We start from the raw sequence: 23,030 nt of genomic DNA on the forward strand, positions 1-23,030 counted from the left end.
TTCAGGCCGAGACCCTTCATCAGGACTAACTGACAGAAGAGATAGTAAGAGATTTGAAAGTGGGAGGGGGAAGGGGAGATCCGAAACGATAGGAGAAGACAGGAGGGGGAAGGATGGAGCTAAGAGCTGGAAAGTTGATTGGCAAAAAGGATATGAAAGGATCATGGGACAGGAGGCCAGGGTGGGCAAGGAGTATAGTGAGAGGGACAGAGGGAGAAAAAGAAGATAGAGATAGAGAGAGAGAGAGAGAGAGAGAGAGAGAGAGAGAGAGAGAGAGAGACATAAATAAATAAATAACAAACAGACGGGGTGTGAAGAGGAGGTGGGGCATTAACGGAAGTTAGAGAAGTCAATGTTCATGCCATCAGGTTGGAGGCTACCCAGACGGAATATAAGGTGTTGTTCCTTCAACCTGAGTGTTGCTTCATCTTTACAGTAGAGGAGGCTGTGGATAGACATATCAGAATGGATGGGAATGGGATGTGGAATTAAAATGTGTGGCCACTGGGAGATCCTGCTTTCTCTGGTGGACAGAATGTAGGTGTTCACCGAAACGGTCTCCCAGCCTGCGTCAGGTCTCGCCAATATATAGAAGGCCGCACCGGGAGCACCAGATGCAGTATATTACCCCAGCCGACTCACAGGTGGAGTGTCGCCTCACCTGGAAGGACTGTCTGGGGCCTTGAATGGTGGTAAGGGAGGAAGTGTAAGGGCATGTGTAGCACTTGTTTGGCTTACAAGGATAAGTGCCGGGAGAGAGATTGGTGGGAAGGGATGGGGGGGTTGAATGGACAAGGGAGTCCAGTAGGGATTGAGCAATCCCTGTGGAAAGCGGGGGGGGCGGGGAGGGAAAGATGTGCTTAGTGGTGGGATCCTGTTGGAGGTGGCAGAAGTTACGGAGGATAATATTTTGGACCCAGAGGCTGGTGGGGTGGTAGGTAAGGCCAAGGGGAACCCTATTCCTAGTGGGGCGGCGGGAGGATGGGGTGAGAGCAGATGTGCATGAAATGGGAGAGATGCGTTTGAGAGCAGAGTTGATGGTGGAGGAAGGGAAGCCCCTTTCTTTAAAAAAGGAGGACATCTCCTTTGTCCTGGAATGAAAAGCCTCATTCTGAGGGCAGATGCGGCGGAGACGGAGGAATTGCGAGAAGGGGATGGCATTTTTGCAAGAGACAGGGTGAGAAGAGGAATAGTCCAGGTAGCTGTGAGAGTCCGTAGGCTTATAGCAGACATCTAGATAAGCTGCCTCCAGAGACAGAGACAGAAAGATCAAGAAAGTGGAGGGAGGTGTCGGAAATGGACCAGGTAAACTTGAGGGCAGGGTGAAAGTTGGAGGCAAAGTTAATGAAGTCAACGAGCTCAGCATGCGTGCAGGAAGCAGCGCCAATGCAGTTGTCGATGTAGCGAAGGAAAAGTGGGGGACAGATACCAGTATAGGTTTGGAACATGAACTGTTCCACAAAGCCAACAAAAAGGCAGGCATAGCTGGGACCCATAAGGGTGCCCATGGCTACATCTTTCGTTTGGAGGAAGTGGGAGGAGCCAAATGAGAAATTATTAAGAGTAAGGACTATTTCCGCTAGACGGAGCAGAGTGGTGGTACAGGGGAACTGGTTAGGTCTGGAATCCAAAAAGAAGCAGAGAGCTTTGAGTCCCTCTCACTATACTCCTTGCCCATCCTCTGGACATCTCTCCGCCTTTTTTTTCCTCCCTTGGCCTCCCGTCCCATTATCCTTTCATATCCTTTTTGCCAATCAACTTTCGAGCTCTTAGCTCCATCCCTCCCCCTCCTGTTTTTTCCTATCATTTCGGATCTCCTGCTCCCCCTCCCACTTCCAAATCTCTGACTAACTCTTCCTTCAGTTAGTCCTGACGAAGGGTCTTGGCCCGAAACGTTGACTGTACCTCTTCCTATAGATGCTGCCTGGCCTGCTGCGTTTACTGGCAATTTTTATGTGTATTAAATAAAAACATGTTCACATTCGGTAACTGCACACTTTAATGACTCACTGGTGGAGGAATTAATTGATGGAGAACACGAGAAGAAACTGAATCATCAATTTACCACCTCCCCGTGTAGTTATTAAAATAGAGCTCTACCTATGCTGAACTTCCTATCTTCCTTCCTTCAGCTTTCCTCTTGGGTTTGGTGTCTTTTATCACTGTCTACAACACATTTGAACACTTCAACTAAAATAAGGAATGATACACATTTTCTGCTTTAATATCCCCATCCCTTCCTAACCTCTATCATCTCATGGTTCCCGAGAATTAGAACCACGTACAGTACTCATGGCCATAAGTGCCAATTATTTGCAATGTCAATTAAAGCATGTGGATAACTAGATGGATTTAACACTCAAATTTTTGTTTGAATTGAAAATGGAATAAGATATATTTTCCAAATATGTCTTAAAAAAAGAAGTTTTATTGAATATACAATCCCATTTGGATGTATACGGCTTGGTATGGCAGCTGCTCTGCCCAAGGCTGCAATAAATTGCAGAGTGTTGTGGATACAGCTCAGCACATTGCAGAAATCAGCCTCTCCTCTGTGGACTCGGTCAATACTTTCCAATACTGCCTTAGTAAAGTAGCCAGCATAATCGAAGGCCATTCATCAGGACATTCTCTCTTCTCCACCCTCTCAATGGGCAGAAGGTAAAAACCCTTGGAAGCATGCACTAATAGGCTCAAGGACAGCTTCTATCTGGCTGATATTAGAAATGGACAGTTCCATAGCATGATAAGATGGACTCCTGACCTCACAATCTACCATGTTATGACCTTTCTTTCACCTTATTCTCTGGCTGCACTGGACTTCCTCTGTCCTCTGTAACTGCGACCATTTATTCCGCTTCTGTTACTGCTTTTCCTCACTTCAATGCACTTATGTGACAAAATGATCTGCATGGATGGCTTGTGAAACTAAATTTTTCACTGAACCTTAGTACATACGACAATAATAAACCAATTTAGCAATCAAACTCCTTTCCATTTCTTGATTAGAGGCTTACTGTTGAGTTGTGCAAAATGCCAATCTTCTATTATCTTAATTTCAGGTAAAGCTAAGTTGAAAATATTTAAAATTAAAGAAACATACTTCATCTGCTCAACTATTATATTGTAGCAGACCAGTTCCTTGGAATTGTGGATGACTTGCTTCTAACTCTAGTTCTGTGCACTCTGAGATGGTTGATGTGGTACCTGCAGACTCCACAAGTGGCAGTTTTTATTACTTGACGCATCATGCAGGTAGGTAGCTTGAGCAGTTGCCTTCCACCCATCAGAGCTGGGCTTCTGTGCACTGCCGATGCCTGACTTCTCTCTCCACAATATGGGAGTTAACAGTTTTATTTCAAGATTCTGAAGATGACTTATTGTTTACAGCATTGGATCCTTAAACCTAAAAAAAATCACCCACAATACTACACATTTAACATAACTTTTCAGGAAGTACAGGATTTTCTAGGTGACCAACTATAGAAATGCAATTTCTGTAAAACCTTACAGAAAGCATGGGAGAGTGATGATGTAGTTGTATTGCAATTAGATATAAAATAAAGCATTACTTCCTAGTGTATTAAATTTGCTTTTCATGCCTTTTTTTTTCCATTGCTCGCATTTTTGTGAGATTAGTCAGATGAATTGTGAGGTTTGACGATATGGGTTCAAAGCCTTCCATTAATAATGACTAGTAGATAGTTACTTTAATTTATTAAGTCATTATTATCCCTAAATGAATACAATATTTTTTTTAACCTGCGAGTTCCTTTCCAGTTGCAAGTCTCCTTTCCAGCGCTGAAACCAGTTGCTGGTAGAGCTTGTGTGCTGCAGCCCGAAGTTCCTTCTGTGTATTTCCACAGGCAGCATGTGTTACATCCTGAGGTAGAGAGTTCATAAAGAAAGCAGCAACTGTTAACTTATAATGTAATCAAACAAGTCCAGACTGAATTAATTCTCGAAATGGAACCTGCTTGTTATAGGAGGTGAATATATACTGTAGCCATAATTTAATTCATCAGGAGAAAATATTTATATTTAAATTATGCATTTGTCATTTTTCTGTTTTGTAGTATTGAGATTTTTCTTAACCTGATAATGTTGGAACTTCCCACAATTCTGCTTGATGTTTGCTGTTTTAGCTGTTCCTAAATCAAAACAGCCAGTAAGAAACTGCAGCTGCACTGTCGATAGAAGACCAGTAGACTTCAGTGGTACTTCGGATGTGTCTGTAGAGATGTCACTTTTACTCTCCATTTCAGAGAGAAAGGATGAAATCTGACAAAGAGCTTTAAGCCGAAGCTGTAAACAACAAAACCAAGATTTTCATTTAAATTCAAAGAGAGAGATAAATTAGTAGATAGCAGTAAGAAGTCAGTTAAGATAAAATATGAACTAAATAATGAAATTTATCACTGGATCAAATGCACCAACATTGCATTTAGCTTTTTGATTAAATAAGTGATTAAATATTAAGATCTCAAAACTGGCACAGAGTTTATGGTCCATCAGGAAGTTGAAATTCCCATTCTCCAGAATGCACTTCAAGTCACCAGACAGGCATCATCAATGCAATTTCTGCAAGATCCTTAAAATCCACTGACAGAAGGAGCAAATTACTATTAACCATCTATTCTTGGCCAACATGCAGGCATTAAATCTCTAATTGTACTCAGGTAATTCTGAGGGAAGACTAACACCAGATTGCAAAATAAGTGGTCTGAAGATAGCTACTGGGATAGGGGAAACTCTTTAACAATATCCTCAAAACATCCTTAAAATGATGCATCATCCTTACTGGCTCCTCAAAGAGTCTATAGGCTCCGTATTCACCTCATTGGCCATGACATAATCCAGAGAAGCAGAGTGAAAGCAAAGTATCTTTGACCTAAAGGAACCGTCCAAAATGATGTCCCATACCAGAAGAAAATTAGATGACTGTTCAGAACTGTGGGTTCAAACCAAAATAGAACAATTATAACTATCAGGATTAAGTTTAAGACCATTATGAAACAATATGCAACTAGATAGGAGTGGTGGCTGAAGAGGAGACACAACTCAAGCAGACTGAACTGATAAGAGGTCCCATTTCAGCACAGCATTGAACAGATCTAGATTGCTGGTGAACATTGATTGCTGGTGCTTCTGGGGCAACGTGATCTAAGTACGTCGCAATCTTCCAAAAAGAAATATTGATTGAAGAATGAAATCATTCTGTATGGTTCTGAAACAGTCATTACTTCAGCATCTTGAGAGTGACTTATACTTGGAAGTAATTGGCCGAATTTCCATAGTGATGTGAAACAGAACCAGAAATGGTTGTTACTGCATTTCCTTTTTTAAATTTAAAAATTATTTTTATTTGGATTCTAACAAAAAACAGTATGTCATGCAATTGTCCCTGTACCAAAGAAAACCAAGGTAGCATGTCTGAATTATTGCCGTCCTGTCGCACTCACCTCAATCGTAAGCAAATGCTTTGAGAGGCTGGTCAAGGACTACATCTGCAGCATGCTACCACCCACACTGGACCCCCTACAATTTGCCTACTGACACAACCGATCAACAGATGACACAAAAGCCACAGCTCTACACACCATCCTCACTCACCTGGAGAAGGGGATGCTTATGTTAGAATGCCATTCTTGGACTACAGTTCAACACCATAATTCCCCCCTGGCTCGCCAAGAAGCTTAGAGACCTTGGCCTGCACCCTGCCTTGTGCAACTGGATCCTACACTTCCTGTCGGATAGCCAGAAGGTGTTAAGGATGGGCATCTTCACCTCGGCCCCTCTGACCCTCAACACAGGAGTCCCCCAGGGCTGTGTCCTGAACCCCCTCCTCAACTCCCTATACATGCATGACTGTGTTGCCATGCACAGCTCCAATCTGCTGATCAAATTTACAGATGATATGACATTGATAGGCCATATTTCCAGCAATGATGAGACAGTCTATAGAGGAGAAGTCAACGCCCTGACACAGTGGTGCCAAGAAAACAAGCTCTCCCTTAATGTCAAAAATACAAAGGAGTTGATCGTAGATTACAGGAGGAATGGAGACAAGCTAGCCCTATTGACATCAATGGGACTGTAGTCGAGAGGGTGAGTAGTTTTAAGTTCCTTGGTATACACAGCACTGAAGATCTCACCTGGACTGTACATACTGGCTGTGTGGTGAAAAAAGCACAACAGTGCCTCGTTCACATCAGACAGTTGAAGTTTGGCACGAGTCCCCAAGTCCTCAGGACTTTCTACAGGGGCATCACTGAGAGCATCCTGACTGGCTGTGTCACTGCCTGGTCCAGGAACTGTACTTCCCTCAATTGAAGGGCACTGCAGAGAGTGGTGTGGACAGCCCAGTGAATCTGTGGATGTGAACTTCCCTCTATTCACGACATTTATACCAGCAGCTGTGTAACAAGTGCCCAGAGGATCATCAGAGACTCCAGCCATCCCAACCACAAACTCCTTCAGCTGCTACTGTCTGGCAAACGGTACTGTAGCATTAAGGCCAGGACCAACAGGCTCTGGGACAGCTTCTTTCACAAGCCATCAGATTTATCAATTCACATTGATCTGATTGTATACCTGATTGTACATTGTATCTGACTGTACATGCATGTACAAAAAACAACTACATATACAATCTTAAACAACAGGAATTCTGCAGATGCTGGAAATTCAAGCAACACACATCAAAGTTGCTGGTGAACACAGCAGGCCAGGCAGCATCTCTAGGAAGAGGTACAGTCGACGTTTCAGGTCGAGACCCTTCATCAGGACTAACTGAAGAAAGAGTTAGTAAGAGGTTTGAAAGTGGGTGGGGGAGGGGGAGATCCAAAATGATAGAAGACAGGAGGGGGAGGGATGGAGCCAAGAGCTGGACAGGTGATTGGCAAAGGGGATATGAGAGGATCATGGGACAGGAAGCCCAGGGAGAAAGACAAGGGTGGGGGAAACAGAGGATGGGCAAGGGGTAGAGTGAGAGGGACAGAGGGAGAAAAAGGAGAGAGAGAAAAAGAATGTGTGTATATAAATAAATAACGGATGGGGTACGAGGGGGAGGTGGGGCATTAGTGGAAGTTAGAGAAGTCAATGTTCATGCCATCAGGTTGGAGGCTACCCACCACTAAGCACATCTTTCCCTCCCCCCTGCCCCCGCTTTCCGCAGGGATCGCTCCCTACGCGACTCTCTTGTCCATTCATCCCCCCCATCCCTCCCCACTGATCTCCCTCCTGGCACTTAACCTTGTAAGCGGAACAAGTGTTACACATGCCCTTACACTTCCTCCCTTACCACCATTCAGGGCCCCAGACAGTCCTTCCAGGTGAGACGACACTTCACCTGTGAGTCGGATGGGGTGATATACTGCGTCCAGTGCTCCTGATGTGGCCTTCTAGATATTGGCGAGACCCGACGCAGACTGGGAGACCGCTTTGCTGAACACCTATGCTCTGTCTGCCAGAGAAAGCAGGATCTCCCAGTGGCCACACATTTTAATTCCACATCCCATTCTGATATGTCTATCCACGGCCTCCCCTACTGTAAAGATGAAGCCACACTCAGGTTGGAGGAACAACACCGTATATTCCGTCTGGGTAGCCTCCAACCTGATGGCATGAACATTGACTTCTCTAACTTCCGCTAATGCCCCACCTCCCCCTCGTACCCCATCCGTTATTTATTTTTATACACACATTCTTTCTCTCAATCCCCTTTTTCTCCCTCTGTCCCTCTGACTATACCCCTTGCCCATCCTCTGTTCCCCCCCCCCGCCGCCTTGTCTTTCTCCCTGATCCTCTCATATCCCTTTTGCCAATCACCTGTCCAGCTCTTGGCTCCATCCCTCCCCCTCCTGTCTTCTCCTATCATTTTGGATCTCCCCCACCCCCTCCCACTTTCAAATCTCTTACTAACTTTTCCTTCAGTTAGTCCTGACGAAGGGTCTCGGCCTGAAACGTCAACTGTACCTCTTCCTAGAGATGCTGCCTGGCCTGCTGCGCTCACCAGCAACTCTGATGTGTGTTGTACGTATACAATCGTAGTGCTTGGGCAATATCCTCCCATATTTCCCTTCCTTATTGCTTGCTGGGGGAAACGGCAGTGGCCATGCCTTTGGCACAGAGTCTGGTCCTGTAGCTCAGAAGGGTAGGGAAGGGAAGGGAAGGGAAGAGGAAGGCAGTAGTGACAGGGAACTCTACAGTTAGGGGGTCAGACAGGTGATTCTGTGGACGCAAGAAAGAAACTCGGATGGTAGTTTGCCTCCCAGGTGCCAGGGTCCGTGTTGTTTCGGATTGCGTCCAAGAAATCCTGTGGTGGGAGGGAGAACGGCCAGGGATCGTAGCACATATTGGTACCAATGACATAGGTAGGAAAAGGGAGGGAGGGGAGGGAACGTCGACTCAGACCATGAGAGGCCTACGTCGGGCATTTTCATGCCTTACAAAGTGCAGACTGGAAGTCTGTGTGGAGCGCCACTCCTCACACAGACACTAGAGCAATGTGTGGTTAAGTGCCTTGCTCAAGGACACAAACATGCTGCCAAAGCTGAGGCTCAAACTAGCGACCTTCAGATCACTATTCGAACGCTTTAACGACTTGGCCACGAGCCCATAGGAAAAGGGAAGACGTCCTGAAAAAAGACTACAGGGAGTTAGGAAGGAAGTTGAGAAGCAGGACCGTAAAGGTAGTAATCTCAGGATTACTACCTGTGCCATGTGACAGTGAGTATAGGAATAGAATGAGGTGGAGGATAAATGCGTGGCTGAGGGATTGGAGCAGGGAACAGGGATTCAGATTTCTGGATCATTGGGACCTCCTTTGGGGCAGGTGTGACCTGTACAAAAAGGATGAGCTGCACTTGAATCCTGGGGGGAACAATATCCTGATAGGGAGGTTTGCTAAGGCTACTGGGGAGAGTTTAAACTAGAATTGTTGGGGGGTGGGAACCGAACTTAAGAGACTGGGGAAGAGGAGGTTGGCTCACAAATAGAGAAAGCTTGTAGACAGCGCAAGAGGGAGGATAGGCAGGTGATAGAGAAGGGACGCACTCAGAGCGAAGGTTTGAGATGTGTCTATTTTAATGCAAGGAGTGTTGTGAACAAAGCAGATGAGCTTAGAGGGTGGATCGGTACTTGGAGCTATGATATGGTGGCCATTACAGAGACCTGGATGGCTCAGGGGCAGGAATGGTTACTTCAAGTGCCGGGTTTTAGATGTTTCAGAAAGGACAGGGAGGGAGGCAAAAGAGGTGGGGGCGTGGCACTGTTGATCAGAGATAGTGTCACGGCTGCAAAAAAGGTGAACGTCATGGAGGGATTGTCTACGGAGTCTCTGTGGAGTGGGTGGAGGTTAGGAACAGGAAGGGGTCAATAACTTTTCTGGGTGTTTCTTATAGGCCGCCCCAATAGTAACAGGGATATCGAGGAGCAGATAGGGAAACAGATCCTGGCAAGGTGTAATAATAAGAGTTGTCATGATGGGAAATTTTAATTTCCCAAATATCGATTGGCATCCCCCTAGAGCGAGGGGTTTAGATGGGGTGGAGTTGGTTAGGTGTGTTCAGGAAGGTTTCTTGACACATCGTGTAGATAAGCCTACAAGAGGAGAGGCTGTACTTGATTTGGTATTGGGAAATGAACCTGGTCAGGTGTCAGATCTCTTAATGGGAGAGCATTTTGGAGATAGTGATCATAATTCTGTCTCCTTTACAATAGCATTGGAGAGAAATAGGAACAGACAAGTTAGAAAAGCATTTAATTGGAGTAAGGGGAATTATGAGGCTATCAGGCCAGGAAATTGGAGGGTTAAATTGGAAACAGATGTTCTCAGGGAAAACAACAGGAATTCTGCAGATGCTGGAAATTCAAGCAACACACATCAAAGTTGCTGGTGAACGCAGCAGGCCAGGCAGCATCTCTAGGAAGAGGTACAGTCCTGACAAAGGGTCTCGGCCTGAAACGTCGACTGTACCTCTTCCTAGAGATGCTGCCTGGCCTGCTGCGTTCACCAGCAACTTTGATGTGTGTTTCTCAGGGAAAAGTACAGAAGAAATGTGGCAAATATTCAGGGGATATTTGTGTGGAGTTCTGTATAGGTACGTTCCAATGAGACAGGGAAGTTATGGTAGGGTACAGGAACCATGGTGTACAAAGGCTGTAAAAAATCTAGTCAAGAAGAAAAGAGAAGCTTACAAAAGGTTCAGAGAGCTAGGTATTGTTAGAGATCTAGAAAATTATAAGGCTAATAGAAAGGAGCTTAAGAAGGAAATTAGGAGAGCCAGAAGGGGCCATGAGAAGGCCTTGGTGGGCAGGATTAAGGAAAACCCCAAGGCATTCTACAAGTATGTGAAGAGCAAGAGGATAAAATGTGAAAGAATAGGACCTATCAAGTGTGACAGTGGGCAAGTGTGTATGGAACCAGAGGAAATAGCAGAGATACCTAATGAATATTTTACGTCAGTATTCACTATGGAAATGGATCTTGGTGATCGTAGTGATGACTTTCAAGAAATTGAAAAGCTTGAGCATGTGGATATTAAGAAAAAGGATGTGCTGGAGCTTTTGAAAAGCATAAAGTTGGATAACTCGCCGGGACTGGATGAGATGTACCCCAGGCTACTGTAGGAGGCGAGGGAAGAGATTGCTGAGCCTCTGGCGATGATCTTTGCATCATCAATGGGGACAGGAGAGGTTCCGGAGGATTGGAGGGTTGCCAATGTTGTTCCTTTATTCAAGAAAGGGAGTAGAGATAGCCCAGAAAATTACAGACCAGTGAGTCTTACCTCAGTGGTTGGTAAGTTGATGGAGAAGGTCCTGAGAGGTAGGATTAATGAACATTTAGAGAGGTATAATACGATTAGTAGTAGTCAGCATGGCTTTGTCAAGGGCAGGTCATGCCTTACGAGCCTGATTGAATTTTTTCAGGATGTGACTAAACACATTGATGAAGGTAGAGCAATAGATGTAGTGTATATGGATTTCAGCAAGGCATCTGATAAGGTACCCCATGCAAGGCTTATTGAGAAAGTAAAGAGGCATGGGATCCAAGGGGACATTCCTTTGTGGATCCAGAACTGGCTTGCCCACAGAAGGCAAAGTGTGGTTGCAGACAGGTCATATTCTGCATGGAGGTCGGTCACCAGTGGTGTGCCTCAAGGGTCTGATCTGGGACCCTTACTCTTCGTGATTTTTATAAATGACCTGGATGAGGAAGTGGAGGGATGGGTTAGTAAATTTGCTGATGACACAAAGGTTGGAGGTGTTGTGGATAGTGTGGAGGGTTGTCAGAGGTTACAGCGGGACAATAGACAATAGGTGTAGGAGTAGGCCATTCGGCCCTTTGAGCCAGCACCGCCATTCACTGTGATCATGGCTAATCATCCACTATCAGTATCCAGTTCCTGCCTTATCTCCATAACCTTTGATTCCACTATCTTTAAGAGCTCTATCCATCTCTTTTTTAAAGCATCCAGGGACATTGATAGGATGCAAAACTGGGCTGAGAAGTGGCAGATGGAGTTCAACCCAGATAAGTGTGAAGTGGTTCATTTTGGTAGGTCAAATATGACGGAAGAATATAGTATTAATGGTAAGACTCTTGGTAGTGTGGAGGATCAGAGGGATCTTGGGGTCTGAGTCCACAGGACGCTTAAAGCAGCTGCGCAGGTTGACTCTGTGGTTAGGAAGGTATACAGTGTATTGGCCTTCATCAATTGTGGAATTGAATTCAGGAGCCGAGAGTTAATGTTGCAGCTATATAGGACCCTGGTCAGACCCCACTTGGAGTACTGTGCTCAGTTCTGGTTGCCACACTACAGGAAGGATGTGGAAGCTATAGAAAGGGTGCAGAGGAGATTTACAAGGATGTTGCCTGGATTGGGGAGCATGCCTTATGGGAATAGGTTGAGGGAATTCGTCCTTTTCTCCTTGGAGCGATGGAGGATGAGAGGTGACCTGATAGAGGCATATAAGATGATGAGAGGTATTGATCGTGTGGATAGTCAGAGGCTTTTTCCCAGGGCTGAAATGGTTGCCACAAGAAGACACAGGTTTAAGATGCTGGGGAGTAGGTACAGAGGAGATGTCAGGGCTAAGTTTTTTACTCAGAGAGTGCTGAGTGCATGGAATGGGCAGCCGGCAACGGTGGTGGAAGCGGATACAATTGGGTCTTTTAAGAGACATTTAGATAGGTACATGGAGCTTAGTAAGATAGAGGGCTATAGGTAAGCTTAGTAATTTCTAAGGTAGGGACATGTTAAACACAACTTTGTGGGCCGAAGGGCCTGTATTATGCTGCAGGTTTTCTATGTTCTATGTACATACCGACAGAGACACATCACAAAGATTTTTACTCCCTCATGTTGTGAGATAGTTGTAAGAAATAATATTCCAATTCTAATTGAATGTCCAGGCAGAGATGGCCTATCTGAGGTAGCAATGTTAGCAGAAGTCATAATATCTTTTAACGGGGTGAAAATCAATATTAAAGAAAGAAAAATAGAGAGAGAACTTGTTAAACAAAAACTTCCACAAAACTGATAGAGCTATGAAATGCGAAAAACCATTTCCTGCTATAATTCAATGAAATGTTACTCATTAGTTATTTTAATTACATATTAAATTGGAATGAATAGTCAGTTGAATATACTTGTTTGATTGTTTATACAAAATTAATCCAACAACTGTTCCTCAGTTTATTTAGTCATACACATTTGTGGTATCAGTGGAAGATATTCCAGGCAACCAAGCAGACTAGCATGCCTACCTCTGCTCGCTTTTGCTGGTGACCCATTGCTGTGATTACCACTTTAGGGTCCGCCTCTTTGCCAGTCTCTTGTTCAACCAAATTTGAGGTCTGAGTAAGATGCCCACATAGGAATTGAAAGATATCATTCAGCAATGGAGCCAATGTAGAGGCCTGAGTACTCTCTGTTGGACTAATACATTGCCGTAGCAAGTGCCAAGCATCCTTCATAATGCCTCGTGAACACAAGGGCACTCCTACATAAAACATAAAGGAATTTGATGAAATAAACACAAGATACTCTCTTAAGATCACAATTAAATAAAAAATAATCTATTTTAATCTATGCATAATAGAGGCTTGTTCTTGTTTAATGACCCGTATCGCAGCATCTGTAAAATAATAATTTTATGATTCCTAAATTGATATTAAACCCAAGAACACTACCTCTGTTTTTAATATATTACTTTTTTCCCCACTTTCTTTAATCCATTCAATCTACATATATACTTACTGTTATTTATTTATTTCTCTTATTTCAATATTATCATGTATTGAACTGCTGCAATGTTAACAAATAACACATACCAGCGATAATAAATCTGATTCTGATGGTACAAATATTTATTGTCTATCCTCTTCCTGTTTGCACAGGTAGTGCAGATGTTCCTGCAACACTATTAGATAAGTAACAGCAGAATTCTGACTCAGTGGCTTGGTGACTTACCAACTTGAGCATAAAAAGCTCCATGAGACAATAGGAATTCTGCAGATGCTGGAAATTCAAGCAACATACATCAAAGTTGCTGGTGAACGCAGCAGGCCAAGCAGCATCTATAGGAAGAGGCGCAGTCGACGTTTCAGGCCGAGACCCAGTAGATCTCTTCCTATAGATGCTGCTTGGCCTGCTGCGTTCACCAGCAACTTTGATGTATGTTCCATGAGACAATGCCTGTTTTGTTAAATAATACAATTAAAACAGAGCTGTACCCTATGTGACAACTGATGATGATGAACCCAGGACACTCCTGCCATGTTATTTTGTGTTAAATACTTGGAATCCAGCAAATATAACTAACTTAGTGCAATAAACTACATTGGAAGTGCAAGGGAATTGCACTTCACCTAAAGTAACTGCATGTGCTCAAATTTGATGCATACTTTTTCCCAGTTTTAACATTATGGCTACATATTATTATTTCAAGGTTACTATATTTTAAAAGCCTAGATTACATTGCCCTTCAGTGATTTTAATTATATTTTTGCACTGTAAGTTTTATCTTCTTGCAATGCATGTTTTAAAATCAACAGACCTGCCTAATTACTACTGGTTGATGCTTTGATTTATATAATGAAGATAATTTTGAAAGTTGCATCTTAAAAACTGTACTGTGCACCCCAAATTTAGTTTTGGATAATTTGCAAAGTTGTATAAAGAAGTACCCCACTACCCACTTACATTGTAGTATTTAACAAATATTGACACTGTTAAATGACACAGTTGATGAGTGTTTGGAAACCATACCTAAAGTTTGGTCAGATGATCTTGTTTGTATTCTTGTTGGGCCTTCAGTAATCTGGAATACAAAGTTAATATATTAAACCAAGTGAAAAGTAAAATATTAAGACATCATAACAGAAGTCGAAGTGGAGAGATAAATCCTCAAACACTATAATTTTTCTATCATAATAAAAGTACTGTTTGTGTTCCAGGAGCAGACATAAAACAACTGAATATATATCAGATAGATATTTCAAGCAAAATCTTTACATGTTCAATAACTATGACGATGCATATTGAAAACAAGGACTCAGTCCACAACAAAGATAAACTTTAAGGCTTTTCATGCAGTGTTTCTATTTACAAGTTAGTGCTATTGATTGTTTTGAATAGATGAGAAATTTTAAAGTTGTTTCATATCAGTAGTGCAAATTCGATTTCCACTCATTTTACTCATCAATACTGCAAGTATTATATCCCTGATTCACATTAACATATTCAGATAATCAAGTAAACACCAAAAATTACCCTAATCACTAATGTTGTGGGTTTAACCTGCCAGGGAACAAACACCAGAATGTAATATCTAATTGAAGGGGGGTTAATTTCATTGGGCTGAAAACAAATCTGAAGTCAAACATCAGAAGGCAAAATTGAATTGAATTGAATTGACTTTATTTCTTACATCCTTCACATACATGAGGAGTAAAAATCTTTACGTCATGTCTCCGTCTAAATGTGCAATCGTGGTAATTTATAATAACTTATAATAAATGAAACAGTCAACGTAACATAGAAATATACTCAAATCAGCGTGAGTTAATCAGTCTGATGGCCTGGTGGAAGAAGCTGTCCCAGAGCCTGTTGGCCCTGGCTTTTATGCTGTGGTACCGTCTCCTGGATGGTAGCAGCTGGACCAGTTTGTGGTTGGGGTAACTTGGGTCCCCAATGATCCTTCAGGCCCTTATTAGGCACCTGTCTTTGTAAATGTCCTGAATCATGGGAAGTTCACAACTACAGATGCGCTGGGCATCTGAAAATTGTAAATGAATATGTGATAGTTATTAAAGAAATTATTTGGGTACAGTATAAGTATACTTTCAGAACAAAGAATGATAGGGCAGTCAAAGATAGAGCTACCTGACAAGGAAAAGAGAGAGAGAAAAATAAGTGCTTTCTGAGGTCACCGCTTGGTAGTACAGGAGAAAATCAAGAATGAAGATTGGAGAAGTGAAAACTTAAATGAAAGGAAACTAAATGGGGGTATGAGAGTGGAGTGACAGTGAACAAAATAAAATTCAAAAAATCTTCAAGGAGTATAAATATAAATTTATTTTTATATTTTGTTTGGGGTAAAAGATTTTTTGGAATCTGGTTGTAAATTTGAAAGAGATTAGTTTGGTGCCACTGCCAAAGGAAATGACAAAATAAATCACCGACAGTAGCTTTTGGCTCCTCCTACTTTCTCCATACTCAAGGCGTAGCCACAGGTACCTACATGGGCTCCAGTTAAGCCTGCCTTTCCATCGGTTTCCTGGAACAGTCCATGTTCCAAGCCTTCCCTGGTAATGTTCCCAAACTAATCTCTGATGAATGCATTGGTGTGGTTTCATGCACGATGCTGAGCTTGTCAATTTGATTAACTTTGCATCCAACTTCCACTCTGCCCTTAAGTTCACTTAGAACATTTCTGACACCTCTCTCCCCTTTCTTGATCTCTCTGTGTCCATCACTGGAAACTAACTGTCTATCTTTTATTTCAAAGCTTCTGTGACTATATCGCTTCCCATTCTGTCTCCTGTAAAAATGCCATTACCTTTTCTCAGTTCTTTTGTCTCCACCACATCTGTTCCCAGGTTGAGACTTTCCTTTCCAGAACTTCAGTTACATCCTCTTTCTTCAAAGAACAGGGTTTCCCTTCATCTACCATTGATGCTGCCCTCAACCTGGGAACAGACACTCCTCCATTTCCTGGATATTTGCCTTCACCCCATTTCCCCGGATGGAGCTCCCCTTGTCCTCACCTACCACCCCATGAGCCTCTGTATCCAACACATTACTCTTTGCAATTTCTGCCAGCTTCAATGGGATCCTAGCACCAAACACATCTTTACCTGCCCCCCACCCACTCTATGCCTTCTGCTGAATGCATCATTTCCATATACACTCGTCTCTCCCCACTAATCTCCCTCCTGTCACATGTCCTTGAAAGCGGCAAAAATACTACACCTGCCCATTCACCCTGCTCCTCAACTCCATTCAGGGCCCTAAGCTGTCCTTCTGCAAACCTGTTGGGTTCATCTACTGTATCCAGTGCTCCTGATGCAGCCTCCTCTACACTAGTTACAACCAACATAGATTGAGGGACTGCTTTGTCAAGCACCTCAGCTCCATCTGCAAAAGACAAAATTTCCTGGTGGCCAACCATTTCAATTCCTATCTCCATTCCTGTTCAACGTGTTGGTGGATGGCCTTCTCCGCTGCCATGATTACGGATTGAAAGAGCAACACCTCTTATTCCATCTAGGTCGTCTCCAACTTGATAGCATGAACATCAATTTCTCCAACATGGCAATTTTCCCCCAGCCCCTTCCCTCATTTATTTCTGTCCCTGGCCTCTCACTTCTTCTCCTTACTTGCTTATCACCTACCCCTGGTGCTGTTCCTCCTTTCCTTTCCCGAGTGTTCTACTCCCCTTTCCCATCAGATTCCTTCTTCTCCAGCCCTTTGCCTTTTCCACATCACCTCTCATCTTCTTACTTCATTCCCTTATCCCACCCACCTGGCTTCAACCATCCCCTTTGAGCTTGTCCTTCTCTCCTCCTCCCACCTTCTTATTTTGGCTGCTTCCCCTTTCCTTTGTAGTACCGATGAAGGGTCTCAGCCAAAAATATCAACTGTTTACTCATTTCCATTGATGCTGTCTGATCTGCTGAGTTCTTCCAGCACTTTGTGTGTGTTGCTTTACCAATCTCACTGTGAAACATTACCCTTCAGGCCCCTTTACATATTTCCCCTCATATTGAATCTGTGCTCTTAGACCCCTTTTCTATGCCCCTTATAATTTTAGATAATTTTATAAAGGTTCCCCTTCAGCCTCACAGACTCCAGAAACAAAAGCCCCAACCTGTCTAGCCACTCCTTATAACTCAAGCCTTCCCAATGTAGTAACATTCTTCTGAGTATTTTCTGCATCCTTTCCATTTTAATAACACCTTTCCTATAGCTGAATGACCAGAAATGTACAGCATTCTCCGTGTTGTCCTACCAATGTCTAGTACAGCTGTAACGTGTCCCAACTCTTGTGCTCAGTACCCGACTAATGTAGGCATGCATACCAAATGCTCGCCCTGCTGATAGGTCTTGACCCAAAGTGTCAACTGTACTCTTTTCCACAGATGATGCCTGGCCTGCTGAGTTCCTCCAGCATTTTGTGTTTTGCATGCCAAATGCCTCTTCACCATCCTGTCGCCATGTGATGCCACTCTCAGTGAACTATATGTGTATGCCCTTAGATGTTTCTCTTGTATGGCGCTCTCCAGGCCTGACTTGTTCAATTTACCAAAATGCAAATCACTGCAATTATGTGAGATAAATTCCATCTACCCACTTTCCCAGTTGATGTATTTCCTATTATAATCTTAGATAACATTCTTCAGTGTCCATTATACTGAACTTTTGGTATCATAATCAGGTTTATTATCACTGCTATGTGACGTGAAATTTGTTAACTTAGCAGCAGCAGTTCAATGCAATACATAATCTAGCAGAGAAAAAAATAATAATGAATAAAATAAAAATAATAATAATAAACAAATCAATTATGGTATACATATATTGAATAGATTTAAAAACGTGCAAAAAAGGAAATACTGCATATTAAAAAAAAGTGAGATAGTGTCCAAAGATTCAATGTCCATATCGGATGGTAGAGGGGAAGAAGTTGTTCCTGAATCGCTGAGTGTGTGCCTTCAGACTTCTGACCCTCCTACTTGATGGTAATAGTGAGAAAAGGGCATGCCCTGGGTGCTGGAGGTCCTTAATAACGGACACTACCTTTCTGAGACACCGCTCCCTAAACATGTCCTGGGTACTTCACAGGCTAGTACCCAAGATGGAGCTGACTAGATTTACAACCCTCTGCAGCTTCTTTTGGTCCTGTGTAGTAGCCCCTCCATACCAGACAGTGATGCAGCCTGTCAGAATGCTCTCCACAGTACAACTATAGAAGTTTTTGAGTGTATTTGTTGACATGCCCAATCGGCTTCAAACTCCTAATATAGATGCAGTCTTGCCTTCTTTATAACTACATCGTATAACTACGTTGGGACCAGGTTAGATCCTCAGAGATCTTGACACCCAGGAACTTGAAACTGCTCACTCTCTCCACTTCTGATCCCTCTGAGGATTGGTATGTGTTCCTTCGTCTTACCCTTCTGAAGTCCACAATCAGCTCTTTCGTTTTACTGACATTGAGTGCCAGGTTGTTGCTATGGCACTATTCCACTAGTTGGCTTATCTTACTCCTGTACACCCTCTCGTCACCACCCAAGATTCTACCAACAATGGCTGTATCGTCAGCAAGTTTATAGATGGTATTTGAGCTATGCTTAGCCGCAGTCATGTGTATATAGAAAGTAGAGCAGTGGGCTAAGCACATACCCCTGAGGTGTGCCAATGTGGATTGTCAGCGAGGAGGATATGTTATCACCAATCTGCACAAATTGTCGTCTTCTGGTTAGACAATAGACAATAGATAATAGGGCCAGGAGTAGGCCATTCGGCCCTTCGAGCCAGCACCGCCATTCACTGTGATGATGGCTGATCATCCACTTTCAGTATCCAGTTCCTGCCTTATCTCCATAACCTTTGATTCCACTATCTTTAAGAGCTCTATCCATCTCTTTTTTGAAAGCATCCAGAGACTTGGCCTCCACAGCCTTCTGGGGCAGAGCATTCCATATATCCACCACTCTCTGGGTGAAAAAGTTTTTCCTCAACTCCGTTCTAAATGGCCTACCCCTAATTATTAAACTGTGGCCTCTGGTTCTGGACTCACCCATCAGCGGGAACATGCTTCCTGCCGGCAGCGTGTCCAATCCCTTAATAATCTTATATGTTTCAATAAGATCCCCTCTCAGCCTTCTAAATTCCAGGGTATACAAGCCCAGTCGCTCCAATCTTTCGACATATAACAGTCCCACCATCCTGGGAATTAACCTTGTGAACATACGCTACACTCCCTCAATAGCAAGAATGTCCTTCCTCAAATTTGGAGACCAAAACTGCACACAGTACTCCAGGTGTGGTCTCACCAGGGCCCTGTACAGCTGCAGAAGGACCTCTTTGTTCTTATACACAGTTCCCCTTGTTATGAAGGCCAGCATGCCATTAGCTTTTTTCACTGCCTGCTGTACTTGCATACTTGCTTTCTGTGACTGATGTACAAGAACACCTAGATCTCGTTGTGTTTCCCCTTTTCCTAACTTGACTCCATTTAGATAATAATCTGCCTTCCCGTTCTTACCACCAAAGTGGATAACCTCACATTTATCCACATTAAACTGCATCTGCCATGCATCTGCCCACTCACCCAGCCTGTCCAAGTCACCCTGCATTCTCATAACATCCTCCTCACATTTCACACTGCCTCCCAGCTTTGTGTCATCGGCAAATTTGCTAATGTTACTTTTAATTCCCTCATCTAAATCATTAATATATATTGTAAACAGCTGCCGTCCCAGCACTGAACCCTGTGGTACCCCACTGGTCACCGCCTGCCATTCCGAAAGGGACCCGTTAATCGCTACTCTTTGTTTTCTGTCAGCCAGCCAATTTTCAATCTATGTCAGTACTCTGCCCCCAATACCATGTGCCCTAATTTTGCCCACTAATCTCCTATGTTGGACTTTATCAAAGGCTTTCTGAAAGACCATATACACTACATCCACTGGCTCTCCCTTGTCCATTTTCATAGTTACATCCTCAAAAAATTCCAGAAGATTAGTCAAGCACGATCTCCCCTTTGTAAATCCATGCTGACTCGGACCGATCCTGTTACTACTCTCCAAATGTGTCGTAATTTCATCTTTTATAATTGACTCCAACATCTTTCCCACCACCGACGTCAGGCTAACCGGTCTATAATTCCCTGTTTTCTCTCTTCTTCCCTTCTTGAAGAGAGGGACAACATTAGCCACCCTCCAATCCACAGGAACTGATCCTAAATCCATAGAACATTGGAAAATGATTACCAATGCATCCACGATTTCTAAAGCTACCTTCTTAAGTACCCTGGGATGCAGACCATCAGGTCCCGGGGACTTATCAGCCTTCAGACCCAACAGCCTATCCAACACTATTTCCTGCCTAATATAAATTTCCTTCAATTCAAGGAAGTCAATGATCCAATTGCAGAGGGAGGTACAGAGGCCCAGGTTCTGCAACTTTTCAATCAGGATTGTGGGAATGATGGTATTAAATGCTGAGCTGTAGTCAATGAACAGCATCCTGACGTAGGTGCTTGTGTTGTCCAGGTGGTCTAAAGCCATGCGGAGAGCCATTGAGATTGCGTTTGCCGTTGACCTATTGTGGCGATAGGCAAATTACGATGGGTCCAGGTCCTTGTTCATCTGCAAAACTTACTAGCCAAGCCAACTGCATTCTCATGCATATCGTTAATAAAGACGATGAATAAAAGAGGACTGGGCTCTGATTTCTGCAGCACACCACTTGGTCTATAGTCCTCCGATCTGAGAGAGGATGCTTCACTATCACTCTCTGATTCAATTTTGTACTGAAGATCAAGACTTTAAGACAATGAATTATCAGCAGATATTACTAATACAATGAAAATCCAGTAAACAATAATAAACATAGGTTCAGAGTAAAACTACCAACCTTCTTGACATGAGATGGTGAAAACTCATGAAGTATAGTGGGTCTGGATAACTGAAATGCATTTGATAAAGATCTAATAAAAAATTAGGGGACAGTGAGTACTGGGCTGGATGCCTTACTCAATTAAGGAAGGTGAAGTGTCTTCCATAGCCTGTCCCTTTTCATGGGTAGTGATCACCGCAGGACCACTGTTTGGCTTGCCATGCAGGAGGTCATTTGCATATAGTCTCTCCTACATTACTGTGCCCATAGCAACACCTTCACCTGGTGTCCCTGTTCTTACTGAGTTTGCTATGTCATGGCGTAACCGAGTGTCCAGCAGTTTAACTGGGCAGGCAGGCTTGGCTCATAAGCCTTGGTTGGCAGCCAGCTTAGGAGAAGGACAACTTCACTTCCAAACCAGGCAGATGGGATTCCTTAGCCTTACCAGGCAGTCTGTCTAGAAGAAGGAAAACTGGGATACTTAGCCTACAGCCTTGTGGTTGCCGCAGTCGTCGCAGCTTGCTGTGCCATTGTCAACGTCCTCCAGCCGAAAGAGCGGAATCAGTCCACACGCACCAATCATCGAATCATCACTATAAACCTATGCAGCCCAAGTGGGAAGGAAAGTCCTACAGCGATAGTTTTCCCTCCTGATCTTTGCAAGCGAAGAACCAGCCATTATCATCAATAAAAGATTTAACAGCTAATAGAATGTGCAAGTGTGGGATAAAAGTATGGTGAACAGCAGAGAATTGGAGGTTTCTTCTGAACACAGTATTAGGATTATTACTTCAGCCGTATTAAATCAACAATTTGGATTCACAAATGTAAATACAATTTGATTAAATACAGAGAAGATGCTAACAGTTCACACAAGTGCAAAACAAATTATAAAAAAGATGCTAAGCAAATACACAAGTAGCCCTATCTACAGGTAAATTAATATGCTTTGGCAACAGATTAGCTGTTTTGAGTGATGAGTGGACTGTATGTTACTAGATCCATGCAACACATACTTCTTTATTCACTTGTTTCCTTGCATCAGAATCACTTTGATTTGGTCTCAGTCTTGCCCAAAATGACTGTTCCTCTTGGAAAGAAGTTGTCTTCCTATGAAAAAGTAAAATTACAGCAAATTTACATCTTCCAGCTATCAAAATTGGTTTGCCACAAAAACAGAAAAGTCTGAAGAGACGACAAACAATTATTTAAAGCCTCTACTTTGATTTTTGCTTGCAAGCAGTAATACAAAAACAAAAGGCAAGTTTGACATGCTTCAGATTCAGTTAAATGAATCTGAACATGAATTCAGATAAATGAATTGGAATGAGAAAATAGAAAATGTTTGATGTCATACAGTCAGAGCACACTGATCCAAGTAAAACTATGCTTTCCCCCCAAAAAAGTGTTCTACATTGTCGATCTTGCTTTCTCAATTAAAGAACAGATTAAAGAAAGCACAAACGAATGAAAAAAGGTAAAAATGTGATAGGAGCAGAGAAAATAAATTTTGGTGACTCACCTAACTTTAACTGATGTTGTTGATTCTTGACATACATTTTCCAACCACATGGCTCTTACCCCAAGAATAAGGAATGCACAACGAACAATTACATAGTGGCATATGGAAGCAGAGGAACACTGGTCTTCCGAATCAGTTTCTTTCTCTTTCAGGGCACCTTCACTTTCTGTAACTTCCACACTGCCTATACTGTTGGGCTGGGTGCTTAGGCCTGAGTATTCATATACAGTTTCATTTTCATGACAAGCCGCCTTTCGAGCGAGGAAACACTCTAAAACCTCTGCGATACAGGGAAGGACAATTAACACTAATTAATTAACATTTCTTTTTGCAACAGAAATTTTAAATAAAAAATAAAAAGCAAAAAAACTGTA

At 43.0% G+C, this 23,030-nt stretch overlaps 1 protein-coding gene across 5 annotated transcripts in view; it reads right to left on the reverse strand.

Moving 5' to 3' along the window:
* Positions 1-23,030, reverse strand: part of LOC134343917 (probable E3 ubiquitin-protein ligase HERC1) — a 295,654-nt gene that overhangs the window by 175,933 nt on the left and 96,691 nt on the right. For all 5 annotated transcript variants that reach the window (XM_063042842.1, XM_063042841.1, XM_063042839.1 and 2 more), the window contains 6 exons: positions 22,657-22,936; positions 22,151-22,244; positions 14,277-14,328; positions 12,773-13,008; positions 4,096-4,305; positions 3,763-3,883 (listed from right to left, as the gene is read on the reverse strand). In XM_063042842.1, coding sequence (XP_062898912.1) covers positions 3,763-3,883; positions 4,096-4,305; positions 12,773-13,008; positions 14,277-14,328; positions 22,151-22,244; positions 22,657-22,936 — 993 coding nt within the window. The remainder of the gene's footprint in view (positions 1-3,762; positions 3,884-4,095; positions 4,306-12,772; positions 13,009-14,276; positions 14,329-22,150; positions 22,245-22,656; positions 22,937-23,030) is intronic.

Source organism: Mobula hypostoma, chromosome 3 (genome assembly GCF_963921235.1).
Source record: "Mobula hypostoma chromosome 3, sMobHyp1.1, whole genome shotgun sequence".
NCBI lineage: Eukaryota > Metazoa > Chordata > Chondrichthyes > Myliobatiformes > Myliobatidae > Mobula > Mobula hypostoma.